Source organism: Salvelinus alpinus, chromosome 6 (assembly GCF_045679555.1).
Source record: "Salvelinus alpinus chromosome 6, SLU_Salpinus.1, whole genome shotgun sequence".
Lineage (NCBI taxonomy): Eukaryota > Metazoa > Chordata > Actinopteri > Salmoniformes > Salmonidae > Salvelinus > Salvelinus alpinus.
Genome location: NC_092091.1, coordinates 51,757,420 through 51,771,635, shown reverse-complemented (window position 1 = coordinate 51,771,635; position 14,216 = coordinate 51,757,420). Strand labels below are relative to the sequence as shown.

At 40.0% G+C, this 14,216-nt stretch overlaps 1 protein-coding gene and 1 long non-coding RNA gene across 4 annotated transcripts in view; one reads left to right on the top strand and one right to left on the bottom strand.

The window, feature by feature from the left end:
• Positions 1-4,862, bottom strand: part of LOC139578835 (tetraspanin-5-like) — a 29,106-nt gene extending 24,244 nt beyond the window's left edge. Inside the window, exon 1 of one of the 3 annotated variants that reach the window (XR_011675627.1) lies at positions 4,452-4,856. Coding sequence is in view for 2 of the 3 variants with exons in the window: in XM_071406917.1 (XP_071263018.1) it covers positions 4,452-4,535 (84 nt within the window). In the remaining variant the exon portion in view is untranslated. Of the gene's footprint in view, positions 1-4,451 lie in introns of all 3 variants that reach the window. The other 2 variants (XM_071406917.1, XM_071406916.1) reach the window with 2 other exon arrangements.
• Positions 4,863-9,738: 4,876 nt separating this feature from the next.
• Positions 9,739-13,437, top strand: LOC139578836 (uncharacterized). The gene is made up of 2 exons (XR_011675628.1): positions 9,739-10,268; positions 10,893-13,437. It is a non-coding gene; the product is annotated as an uncharacterized lncRNA (long non-coding RNA).
• The last annotated feature ends 779 nt before the right edge of the window (positions 13,438-14,216 follow it).

The following is a 14,216-nucleotide window of genomic DNA, read 5'->3' as shown; positions in this document are numbered from 1 at the left end:
AGGACAAACCCTGAAACATACATGGCCCTAGTGTAGGAGGCCCTAGAAAGCCTCCGAGGATCAATCTTTAAGCAATTTGAAAGCATAATAAAGGAAGCACAAGTTTTCTGCAGAGATACAGTTTGCTCTTTCAGTGCTTTAATTTAAGAACAGGTAATCTGTGTGCCATGTATCTTAAATTATAACATTGTAAGTATGACATGGCCCTCAAACCTAAGCCTTACACTTGCCTGTAGCTCTTCCCTGCCCTCAAGATGGTAAAATGGTTGAATAAATGACTCTGCAATAAAATGATATAAGACACTTATTTGATATGACGATGACCACAAGGGTTGGGAAAACAGCACAAACAGATCTTAGACCAGGCTAGATTAGGCCTTGACTAGTTCTGGACTAAAGAGCACTCTAAGGGCCAGTTTCCATGATACAGATTAAGCCTAGTGCTGGACTAAAAACCATATTCAAATTGAGATTGTCCATTGAAAATTATTATTAGTCCAAGAGGCTTATATTCGGGAAACTGGCTCAGAATCTCCAAATAGAAAGCGCTTTTTAGTCCAGGACTAGGATTAATTGTGTCCAGTGAACCTGCCTATAGGTTTATATCAATGGATCTACATCCTTACAACAGAAGTCATATATACGTGAATTAATATAGTGCACATCCATCCGTAACAATTAGATTTGCCTCACTGTATATTAGTGTGCTGTAGTGTACATTTAACCTGAAGTTCACTTCATCTGTCAAGTTATGCTGTACAAGATGTGAGGATCTACTGTATATGATAATAAATAATTAGCCAAAAATTATTATTATTATTTTTGTTGTTTTATAAGACAAGGATTCCATCAGTAGTCTACTGAATGTATAATCTAACCTATCAATCAGCACAGGAACATCTTACAATGGCAACAAATTGTAGGCTATGGGAAGCACTGTGTCAACAGATATCACAGACTTTACCAGGGTATACTGACTCAAACAATCAATCTGGTGTATAATGGTTCACTTCATAAGACATAGTCGAAACACGTTGCATGCACCATATCTGCATTTGTTTTCTGGTCTTTTTGGAGTGTATTGATGGCAGAAATTATATAATGTGATACAAATTCAATACATTTGTATGTACAAGGATACCCTATCTATTTTGGATATAGATGTAATTCATGCCCCTTATCCTTTAGTGCCACTCAACCTATTGTCACTTCAGTGAAGGCAATTTGCAATCATGAATTTGGGGTCCCACTTTAAATTGTCCCTTAGCATAGATTCGAATAGAATAGATACACTATTGTCAATTTCATAAGAAACAGAAATTTGTATACTGTATATCTCAACCTGCCCCTATATACTGTGCTGTATATACACACGTTGAGAGATGCAGTGTCAGCCATGGAGCAGCTCTTCTGGATGGAGAGCAGTTTAAATGTAAATGCCTTGCTCAGATGCACAAATGCAGTTGATGGTACCTGCCAGTACTTGCCAGTTTACGCATGGCCCGAGACTTGAAACAGCAACCTTCCAGCTACTGGTCCAACTAGGCAACCTGCCTCCATGGTAGGCAGGCACAATGAAATTATTGTAGAGATAAATATTAATATGATAATACAGTATTGTGACAGTAGACTACTTAGGCTACAACTTGAGTAATTACATGTTAACATTACATTTGTAAACTCAACAAAATCCTTGACATTGTGCATGTCGCAAACATGTACGTGGAACAAGTAAACCTACCTAGACTTCAGTACACTGTAGCCTGCCTACACTCATCTGCCAGTTTATTAGATACACCCATCTAGTACCGGGTCGGACCCCCTTTGCCTCCAGATCAGCCTGAATTCTTCGGGGCATGGATTCTACAAGTCGGAAACGTTCCACAGGGCTGTTGGTCCATGCTGGACAGTGGTACACCACCGCCACTAGCCTGTACCGTTGACACTAGGCAGGATGGGTCCATGGACTCAGGCTGCTTAGGCCAAATCCTGACTCTGCCATCAGCATGACGCAACAGGAACCATGATTCATAGGACCAGGCAATAATTTTCCACTCCTCAATTGTCCAGTGTTGGTGATTGCGTGCCCACTGGAGCCGCTTCTTCTTGTTTTTAGCTGATAGGAATGGAACCCGGTGTGGTCATCTGCTGCAATTGCCCATCTGTGACAAGGATCGAAGAGTTGTGCATTCCCGAGATGCAGTTCTGCACACCACTGCACCGTTATTTGTCTGTTTGTGGCCCGGCTATTAGCTTGGACTATCTTTGCAATTCTCCTTCGACCACTCTCATCAACATGCTGTTTTTGCCCACAAGACTGCCGCTGACTGGATGTTTTTTTATTTGTCGCCTAGACACTGTTGTGCGCGAAAAGTCCAGGAGGACGGCTGTTTCTGAGATACTGGGTCCGGCGTGCCTGGCAATGACATACCACGCTCAAAGTTGCTTTTTCTGCCCAGTCTAACGTTCAATCCAACAGTAACTGAATGCCTCGATGCCCGTCTGCCTGCTTTATATAACAAACCACAGCCACTTGACTCACTGTCTGTAGGAGCAATCAATTTTCATGAACGGGGTGGTGTACCTAATAAACTGACCGGTGAGTGTATATCTACTCTAGGCTATAATTACACATAGGCCCCTATGCAGTATGGCTATAGGGTTCAATGGAGAATGCCATTAATTTCCGCAGATTTGGAGGCAAGGCCTCAGTTCATGCATTCTACAGCCTACTGGCAATTGATAGATGTATGGCCAGAAGGAAACACTGTATCCTTAACCTTGTTCGGAACACCTTCAAAACAAAGGTCATGTGGTTTGGTAAGAAGAATGCCCATCCTCCCACAGGTGTTATTACTACCTCTTGAGGGTTTAGAGCTTGAGGTAGTCACCTCATACAAGTACTTGGAAGTATGGCTAGACGGTACACTGTCCTTCTCTCTGCCCATATCAAAGCTGCAGGCTTAAGTTAAATCTAGACTTGGTTTCCTCTATCGTAATCGCTCCTCTTTCACCCCAGCTGCCAAACTAACCCCGATTCAGATGACCATCCTACCCATGCTAGATTACGGAGACATCATTTATAGAACGGTAGGTAAGGGTGCTCTTGAGCGGCTAGATGTTCTTTACCATTCGGCCATCAGATTTGCCACCAATGCTCCTTATAGGACACATTACTGCACTCTATACTCCTCTGTAAACTGGTCATCTCTGTATACCCGTCGCAAGACCCACTGGTTGATGCTTATTTATAAAACCCTCTTAGGCCTCACTCCCCCCTATCTGAGATATCTACTGCAGCCCTCATCCTCCACATACAACACCCATTCTAAGCCAGTCACATTCTGTTAAAGGTCCCCAAAGCACACACATCCCTGGGTCTCTCCTCTTTTCAGTTCGCTGCAGCTAGAGACTGGAACGAGCTGCAACAAACACTCAAACTGGATAGTTTTATCTCAATCTCTTCTTTTAAAGACTCAATCTTGGACACTCTTACTGGCAGTTGTGACTGCTTTGTGTGATGTATTGTTGTCTGTACCTTTTTGCCCTTTGTGCTGTTGTCTGTGCCCAATAATGTTTGTACCATGTTTTGTGCTGCTACCATGTTGTTGTATGTTGTGTTGCTACCATGCTGTGTTGTCATGTGTTGCTGCCTTGCTATGTTGTTGTCTTAGCTCTATCTTGTTGTGATGTGTGTTTAGTCCTATATTTATATTGTATTATTTTTTTTATTCCAGGCCCCGTCACCGCAGGAGGCCTTTTGGTAGGCGGTCATTGTAAATAATAATTTGTTCTTAACTGACTTGCCTAGTTAAATAAAGATTAAATATCAGATAAAGTAGATATTTTTCTCAATAGTCTGCATGTTGACATAATTGTCATGCACAGTGATGCCAAGATGTTATAAAATAGAAACAATAGAGGGAACATGTTATCAGATGTAAGCTGCTATAGCTTGCATTTCATTTAAGGAGTGCCATGAGCTGTAGGCCTACAAATTTAATGACAAAAAATGACATTATGACGTAATCACAAATGGATACTTAGAATTACAACGAGCAGCAAGAGGGAAGCTGCTTATCTAGGTCCGGACCCCGCGTTCATCAAAATAAACCATAATTCTACTATTTTAGTTCAACATTGGCGCATTTACCACCGATTCGGCTATTATTGGTGTCCCGTATGTTGGTGTCCTCATAAAGCACCTATTCAATGTTAATAATGGTCGACCAATAACCTAATGTGCACTGCATTCAGATTTCAATTCGTTTAATTATCTTATTTATTGCATCCGTTGATGTAAGACTTAAAAAACATTAATGATACAAATTCCTTGCCCATTTTCCCCCATATGTGAAACGCAGGCCAAGGTTGAAAAGCATTTCAATATGATGTAGGCTAGTCTATAAAGCCATGAGACACTGAAAACGTCATATAGCAGATTTACTTACCCAAAATATTATATTGAATCCAAATATGAAATATTTGATACAGCAACTGACTTCATGAGCCTTGAAATACTTTCCGGACATCATTTGGCTCGTATTTACAAATGTCGCCCACCAGAATAGGGCTAAATCACATCCAATCTGGTTTGGGTTCGACAGATCGTTTCAGAAACCCGCAGTTAACGGTTCAACCAGTAGAAATGTTCCGACAATTGTTCAGCGTGTAATAACGTTCAACATCTTGCTTCCTCTTTGAAATGCGTAGGGTCACAAACTATCTGCTTTAAAACAAATATCGAATGTCGTATCCAATATATATATTTTTTACCCTACAGTATATGAGCCCAACCAGATTAAAACCTTTCTTCTGTCTGGTCCATGATCTAGACACCGCTGTTATTTGATGGACGTGTCTGCCTACCAATGAGAGCTTTCCTGTCATGACTATACATGGCACGTGCAAAACAACTGGGAACTCGGAACATGGAACTCAGAAATGTACGACTTCCGACAGTTCAAAACAACTGGGAAACATCGTTTTGAACAGTCATCCAACTCTGAATTCCTTTTTCTGGAGCTCTGATTTTCCGACCTGAAGTTCACTGACGTCATGATTTGACCTCATATTTTTCCGAGTTCCCAGTTGTTTTGAACGCAGCAATAGACCTTTAACAAAGATGTTTATAACTAACCCAAGATAGACCCCAGCCTGTAGTTTCCAACGGGAACAAATGAGTCATAGTTGGCAGAACAATTAGGAGGCGGGCAGAGCCAAGCACGAGCTAGCGAGATCATATTGGCGCGTTCTAGCATGTATTTGCATATTTCCGTAAGAGAACGCAAAAACTCGATTCGCCCTAGCACTCCTTTCTGAACCTTTTATTTATTTATTTATAAAAAAATGTCTGGCAAAGGGTAAAGTCTACAAATCTTAGTCCACTCTGTTCGTAACAGATTCAAGTTTTGGGAACAGAAAACTGTGTTGAGATCAAATGTTTAATCGATGAGAACATTTGCAGAATGTTGGCCAAAATCCATCTCGTTCTATCTTCTCTCTCTGCCGGCCACTGGGCTTCTTCTCGCCATCAAATTTAATAGTGAGTGGAAACGCCAAGCGGATGCTTCACATTTATACATTCGTTGAAATATCTGCCTCATTGTTCTATCTGTGCCTATACCCTGGTTTTAATGTCCATGCCTATACCACAGAGCAGCAGTTTGTTTTGACTTGCAAAGGTTGCCTAATGGTTAGAGCGTTGGGCCGGTAACTGAAAGGTTGCTAGATCGAATCTCAGAGCTTACAAGGTAAAAATCTGTCGTTCTGCCCCTGAACAAGGCAGTTAACCCACTGTTCCCAGGCTGTCTTAACTGACTTGCCTAGTAAAATAAAAAAAAGCAGCCTGGCAAAGTTGCACTCCTTGTGATGACAAATTGACTAAATTAGTTTAATTCTTTAGGAAATATGTAATCGGGACAATTGTCAAAATGTTCTTAGGGGATGTGTGTGTGAATGGGGGGGAACTGCAAACTTGTGGCGCAGCAGTCTAAGGCACTGCATCTCAGTGCAAGAGCTGGTTCGAATCCAGGCTGTATCATATCCAGCCGTGATTGGATATGGGCGGTGCACAATTGGCCCAGTGTCGTCTGGGTTTGGACTGGGTAGGCCGTCATTGTAAACAAGAATTTGTTCTTAATTGACTTGCCAAGTTAAATAAAGAGTACCTTTATTTTTTTTTAAATGCCCATAGTCCAATAAAGACATGTTATTGATAAGTACAGTCAGCAGCCATATCACCTGGCATTCTTCTGCTGGGTTGCACCGAGTTGGGCTTTGGAAGAGGTTTCTACTGTGATGAGGGCACTGTTATCAAAGGGTGCCATCCTTGCTAAAACTGTAAACTGATGCCCTGATTGAGGACAAGTATTCCAGGGCAGGGCTGTGCACAGACGTTTCAGTGGGCAGGGGCTCAAAATGTAAAATAATCTACTTTAAGCATTAATTTCTAGAAATTCATAACAGCCCCTGTAGTATTTAAAGAATATGCCTATATATTTATTGCAACAACACTTACTCATCACAAATTGTAAGCAAGCTAACTTAGTTGCCTCCTAAAGACATTATTGAGATCGGTAAAAGAGGGTGGGCTATTAACTGATCATTGATGTTGATGATTGGATGGACATTTGCAAGTTAGCTAGCTCGATAAATCACAATGAGTAAAAATGATTTTATCTTAAATTCTCCTAAATAATAACTTCATAGTATAATATTCTAACCCATGATATGTCTGGCTGGCTAGTGGCCTGTGTGGATATTGTAGTATATTGTGGTTAGCTAATTAACTACCTCTGTTGCTGCTGACACACCTGCAACTCCCGACTGAAGAAATTATGGAGTTAGGTCAGAGGATAGTTGATGCAGCTGCTCCTCTCCTCTCTTTTTGCGTCTCACTGCTGCGCGTATCAGCCAACCAGACTGAATCTTGATGATGATGTAAATCAAGTGTTAATCAAATGTTATGCTGCTGTGGCAGTACTGTTGATATTTAAAATATGTAGCTTGTCACACACACACACACTAGAGGTCGACCGATTATGATTTTTCAACGCCGATACAGATTATTGGAGGACCAAAAAAAGCCAATAACGATTATTCGGCTGATTTTTTACATTTATTTGTAATAATGACAATTACAACAATACTGAATGAACACTTATTTTAACTTAATATAATACATCAATAAAATCAATTTAGCCTCAAATAAATAATGAACCATGTTCAATTTGGTTTAAATAATGCAAAAACAAAGTGTTGGAGAAGAAAGTAAAAGTGCAATATGTGCCATGTAAGAAAACTAACGTTTAAGTTTCTTGCTCAGAACATGAGAACATATGAAAGCTGGTGGTTCCTTTTAACATGAGTCTTTAATATTCCCAGGTAAGAAGTTTTAGGTTGTAGTTATTAAAGGAATTATAGGACAATTTCTCTCTATACCATTTGTATTTCATTAACCTTTGACTATTGGATGTTCTTATAGGCACTTTAGTATTGCCAGTGTAACAGTATAGATTCCATCCCTCTCCTCGCTCCTACCAGGGCTCGAACCAGGAACACAACGACAACAGCCACCCTCGAAGCAATGTTACCCATGCAAAGCAAAGGGAATAACTACTCCAAGTCTCAGAGCGAGTGACGTTTGAAACGCTATTAGCGCACACCTAGCTAGCCATTTCACATCGGTTACACCAGCCTAATCTCGGGAGTTGATAGGCTTGAAGCACAGCGAAGAGCTTCTGGCAAAACGCAGGACCAGCTGTTTGAAATACGAGCCTTAGGTCATTAATATGGTCGAATCCGGAAACTATCATCTCAAAAACAAGACGTTTATTTTTTCAGTGAAATACGGAACCGTTCCGTATTTTATCTAACGGGTGGCATCCATAAGTCTAAATTTTCCTGTTACATTACACAACCTTCAATGTTATGTCATAATTACGTAAAATTCTGGCAAATTAGGCGGCTCAACTGTTGCATATACACTGACTCTGCGTGCAATGAACGCAAGAGAAGTGACACAATTTCACCTGGTTAATATTGCCTGCTAACCTGGATTTCTTTTAGCTAAATATGCAGGTTTAAAAATATATACTTCTGTGTATTGATTTTAAGAAAGGCATTGATGTTTATGGTTAGGTACACATTGGAGCAACGATACGCACCGCATCGATTATATGCAATGCAGGACACGCTAGATAAACTAGTAATATCATCAACCATGTGTAGTTAACTAGTGATTATGATTGATTAATTGTTTTTTATAAGATAAGTTTAATGCTAGCTAGCAACTTACCTTGGCTTCTACTGCATTCGCGTAACAGGCAGGCTCCTCGTGGAGTGCAATGTAATCAGGTGGTTAGAGCGTTGGACTAGTTAACTGTAAGGTTGCAAGATTGAATCCCCCGAGCTGACAAGGTAAAAATCTGTCGTTCTGCCCCTGAACGAGGCAGTTAACCCACCGTTCCTAGGCCGTCCTTGAAAAAAATGTGTTCTTAACTGACTTGCCTAGTTAAATAAAGGTGTACCAAAAACAAATTGGTGTCCAAAAATACCAATTTCCGGTTGTTATGAAAACTTGAAATCGGCCCTAATTAATCGGCCATTCCGATTAATCGGTCGACCTCTAACACACACACACACACACACACACACACACACACCTATAGCTAGGTGAGGTCTTGGGTTAGGTATTCTGGTCCTGCCTAACCCTGATTGGGTAAAGTTCCTGAGCAAATTAAAAGGTAAAATAAACAGCTGTTGGTCTCATTTTGTCACTTAGTTGCTTTATCGCTTTACCTTTCTTGCCCACTGAACCAGCCTGTCGATTATTCAAAAACGAACATCCTATTACTGATTAGACATACAGTATTCTACTAAATTATTTTTTATAATTTCTTATGTTCCATCAGACAAGATCTGAAAGACTAAATGTAACATTTGTTTTTTATGATTGTTGTTATTGTCATTGCATTTATTTTTATTATGAAAATATAGTTGTTTGCAATGGGACTCACATGATTATATATAAAAATGAAAAACCTAAATTGCTTGAGCACATATATAGCTAACAGGTGTAACTTCGAAGTGAAAGTAGCAGTAGCAGGCACAGGAGGCAACAAATGTGCAAATGTCCTAAGGACAGTTTTCACAGCTGTGAGTTGACCCATTATCTTCCCTCTCATATGGTCCAATAGCCAGTTGTGAACAATCTCTCAATATGAGGCTTCTTGTATTTTGTTAGTAAAACTTTGCATAATACTACTACTAATAATAATTCTGAATAATAATAATAGGCTTAAGAATACATTTCTTTACTGAAAGGTGAAGAATGTGTAGTTTGTTAGAATTTCAATAGCTTTAAAAAAAAATCCTGTATAATAACCTTATATGCAACATATTGAGTAGATGTATTTGTCAGCAAATAGCCTATGAATCTAAAACCATAAATCAAAATGTTTTTTTAATTCAGGAAAATTATCGTTATAATACCATTATTGCATGTAAAGCATATGGCATTGGTAATTGCATCCCTAAACGATGTGTAATTGTAATGCCTATTTCGTTAATACACAGACAAACAATACGATTTTACTTCTGAAGTGAGAAGACATCAAAAGACAACATGTCAACAGGAACTTGAGGCAGTTTGCTGACAAATTTAACACGTGCTTTGTAGTAGCCTGTTAAATACTTCAAGGTTCTGTTAAATTCGGTCCAGGGGGGCACTTTAGTTTCGCCGGTCATAAAACAAAACGTTGACATCCATTTCCTCCGCGTTTGGCTTGTGCTTTTTCATCCAGGAGCATTGCTTGCAGGCTGCCAAAGGTTGTGAGCAGTTGCAACTTGTAGAGACGATGCATATATTTTTCTCAACTATCATATCCATTTGCGTTCTGCAAACAGAAGTATGTGGATATACATTTCAGACGCGCTTTGGAAGACCATTTGGAGAACTAGGGAGGAGCGGGTGGTTTAGGCCACTGCGACAGGATGAAGTCTCCAATAATAAGCGTAGGAGTCTGAAAAAGATAATGGAAGAGATGCAAAATGGCACGCGTAATGATGCCACCTCACCGCGGTTGCTTCCATCTTGAAACCGACATCCATTCCAGGACAGATCAATGACTTTCGTCAAAAGAATGCCACATTGTTCTGGGAGAGCTTTTTGCTACGAAGAAGATCTGAGTTGTCTATAATACCAAATACCCTTAAGACACTATGAGATCAACCAGCAGATGTGTCGCGCGTTACCAATGTCACAGGTAAGAATATCGCCAAATACCCCAACACGTATTAGAATGTATTTGTACTTGTGTAAAAGTACTCTTCTTGCGTTGTGTACAATCAATCATCGACACGAACTCCAACTTGTAGCACCAGTCATTGAGCTTTATTCTGATAGGAACAGCACAAAATTGCACGTCATGCAATGCACGGCTCACCATCCAACTCTGCACTCACGCACTGTACAAAATATACGAACCCCCCCTCCCCCACCACCACCAGACACAGTAAGTTGCTAGCTAGTATTAGTGGGAATTCTCTACAACAAATATTCACCAAAAAACGCTGCATCTTATGTGTGATGTTCGAATAACATTTACAAATTGATATAAAATTGTACATTTAAATCATCACTTGGGAATATAAAAATCACTTTTGACGTACTGTGCTTTGCAACCAACAATTTACCGCTGATTTGGTGCTTGTTCACTGGGACGATTCTAACTGAAACATCCTCCCTCGTAAGCAAGCTACGCAAACCAACCAGTAGGTGAAGGCAAGACAAAACTAAAACCAAAAACCCATTGGCTTAACAATAAAGTGGCAAGGGGAATCACCAATATAACCCTGTTACACTTGGATGAGTATTTGTTTCTTTTTAGAGGGTCCATCATGACGACTGCAAGACACTGGTGCTGGAAAACAACATTTGCTTTGGGAGGTGTAGTAGTCCTGAGTGTAATACCAACAGCGAACACGGCGACCACGCTTCTTGCGTTCACTGCTCACCAGTCAAATTTACCAAGTCTGTGGAGTTGAAATGCAAGAACACTCAGGTAACTAAAGTGGTGACGGTGTTGGAGGACTGTCAGTGCGAATTGAAGAAAGGACTGTGCTCCCACAGCCGGCAAGGACCCTCTCTTTTTGATCCTATCTTAATTGGAAACATACCATGAAGGAGATTCAGCATTTCATAATATCCTGTACATAAATCCGAGACACTCCATTTATAGGTTACGTTTTGTATGGTATGTATTAATTTGTGGATGTCCATCATTCATATCGTATGAAATGTTACGAATTGCAATTCATACATGTTACGAATTTGCTAAACATACACTGTTACAAATGTGCTAAAATGTATGATATGTTACCAATTCAAATTTGTTGTTCTTAGGGTTACAGTTAAGGTTAGGAGTTATGTTAAAGTTAGGGGAATGGTTAGCTAACATGTAAGTAGTTGCAAAGTAGCTAAAAAGTAGTTGCAAAGTTTCTAATTAGTTAAAGTTGTCCATGATGGGATTCGAACACGCAACCTTTGGGTAGCTAGATGTAAACACCCACCCACTTGGATAGCCAAGTGTCATGCGCCAACACTAAGACATAATTTACAAATGAAGCATGTGTTTGAGTCCCCCAGATCAGAGGCAGTAGGGATGACCAGTGATGTTCTCATTATGTGTGTAGGAAACAATTTTCCTATCCTGCAAAGCATTAAAAATGTAACGAGTACTTTTGAGTGTCAGGGAAAATGTATGGTGTAAAAGTACATCATTTTCTTTAGGAATGTAGTGAAGTAAAAGTTGTAAAAAATATAAATAGTAAAGTACTAGTACTCCCAAAAGACTTTAGTACTTTCAGGTATTTTTACAACACTTGTTACATCTAGTCTATGGATCCAGGCTGGGATGTGAGGAGTCTGACACTGAAGTATAGTCTACCAACTCTATTCTGTACCAATTACGGCAGTGGAATGTTGCATGCACTGTACATAAAGTACAAACAATGATCAGAAAATAATTGAACTATTACACAGTAGAGAAGGAATAACTTGAGAAACATGCCCGATAGGAGTACCAATTTGGCACTGTATCTGTTCTACAATCAAGATGGTGGGCATGGACAGTCCGCCCTAATTTCTAACACATGGACATTATGAATTCTATGAAATGTTATTCTTTAGTGGTTATTGTTTGTGTTGAAGTTGCCAATTCCAAAAAACAGCACGGCTCATCTGTCATTGTTTAAATAGTCAGTCAAAGTTCAGCATTCTAATCTGGTAAATGTTTGCAAATCAATCTCACATATATTTTGGAATGTAGCTACATGTAAAAATAAAACATTTAAAAATAAATAACTTCACAAATTGATCCCATACAGACAGCTTTCAGACAAATTCACAATCCACTGTGTATGAAGGTTTTCCAATGACATGGAGGTGACAGTGTTGTGGTTGTCACTTCAGTCAAAGCTACAGGTAATGAACCTTATGTGCTTCGATGGTCGGTAAGTTTTTGTTTTAACACACTGCCCCCTGGTGGCATAAACTCTGATCAACAGGTAGTTTTAGTTGATAGGACTACAGATGACAAGACTAGGGCAGACAGCACATTGTCCTTGGCCTAATATACAGCTGCTTAATGCTTTAACATATCAACTTCACTGTACAATGACAATAGGCTTCAATTCCAGCCAACATGTTTTAAAGCGAGCCTTAGTTGTAAGTTGGTGATCAAAGAAACTCATTTTGGCAGGATTTTGACAGACTTGCTATAATGTTCCAATATGTGTTCGATGTTCTAATATGTGTTTGATGCCCAATCTAACCAACTGAATAAATTTCTCAAAATGAATAATGCAAAGACAGTGCATTTTTTTGTAGTAGTTTATATTTTGTTGCATAAAATAAAAATAGTGATAAAAAATACTTCAATAACATTCAAAATATTTGTCTACAAAACAGGATAAAATCTGAAAATAAATATTACTGTGCAACTTGAATGTATTGTCATTGCAGGTAGAGAGATGGATCAAGAACACTCTTTTTATAGATTAAACTTCACTTGAACTGAGTTACAATTATGTAGGCTTTAGGTTGGCTAGCTCAATAGAAAATGCATAATTATTTCCGCCCTAACCTTGAGGCCATCACTGACGTGATTGGTTAAGTAAAAGTAAAGCTTAAACCCCACTGCTTTTACCAATTCAAACCTCTCACATCTGTGATTACTTTAAGGAAGAGAGAAATAAGATTGCATTGTTTAAGTGAAAGCATTCAAACAGGTCCTACATTTGTTTTTTCTCACACTACTGAGCCAAGCCAAACTCAGTTGGCCCAGTTACACATCCACTATTTGCTGGAACCTTGCTGAAAAGGACAATGTGAAGCCAGCACAAATTGCTTTGGGAGTGCACAATAGTGTGAAAGGGGTATTAGTTAGCCTACTACACAGGCTGTCATAGGATTCAAAACACATATTTTTTATTTATTTTATCCCCTTTTCTCCCCAATTTTCGTGGTATCCAATCGCTAGTAATTACTATCTTGTCTCATCGCTACAACTCCCGTACGGGCTCGGGAGAGACGAAGGTCGAAAGCCATGCGTCCTCCGAAGCACAACCCACTGCTTCTTAACACAGCGCGCCTCCAACCCGGAAGCCAGCAGCACCAATGTGTCGGAGGAAACACCGTGCACCCGGCCCCTTTGGTTAGCACGCACTGCGCCCGTCCCGCCACAGGAGTCGCTGGAGCGCGATGAGACAAGGATATCCCTACCGGCCAAACCCTCCCTAACCCGGACGACGCTAGGCCAATTGTGCGTCGCCCCACGGACCTCCCGGTCGCGGCCGGCTGCGACAGAGCCTGGGCGCGAACCCAGAGACTCTGGTGCCTTAGACCACTGCGCCACCCGGGAGGCCCAAAACACATATTTTGACAAGTAAAAAAGCTTTGCACTTTGTCAAATCACTCATACTTGGAAAGCAACAGAATGGTGATTCTTGATTTTACGCGGTCATATTCTAAAAACAGTTACCATACTGCATGTCTGCAGGTTTTTAAATAAAGTCCAAGTAGAAGGTATCAAGGTTTGTAGACACTAGCTCTGCTCTTTCTGCCTTTGTCAAAACAGTGCACTGCATGTTACGGTATTCCTTTCCCATACAATACCTTAAAAGACATCTACTCACTACAATAGTTGACAATA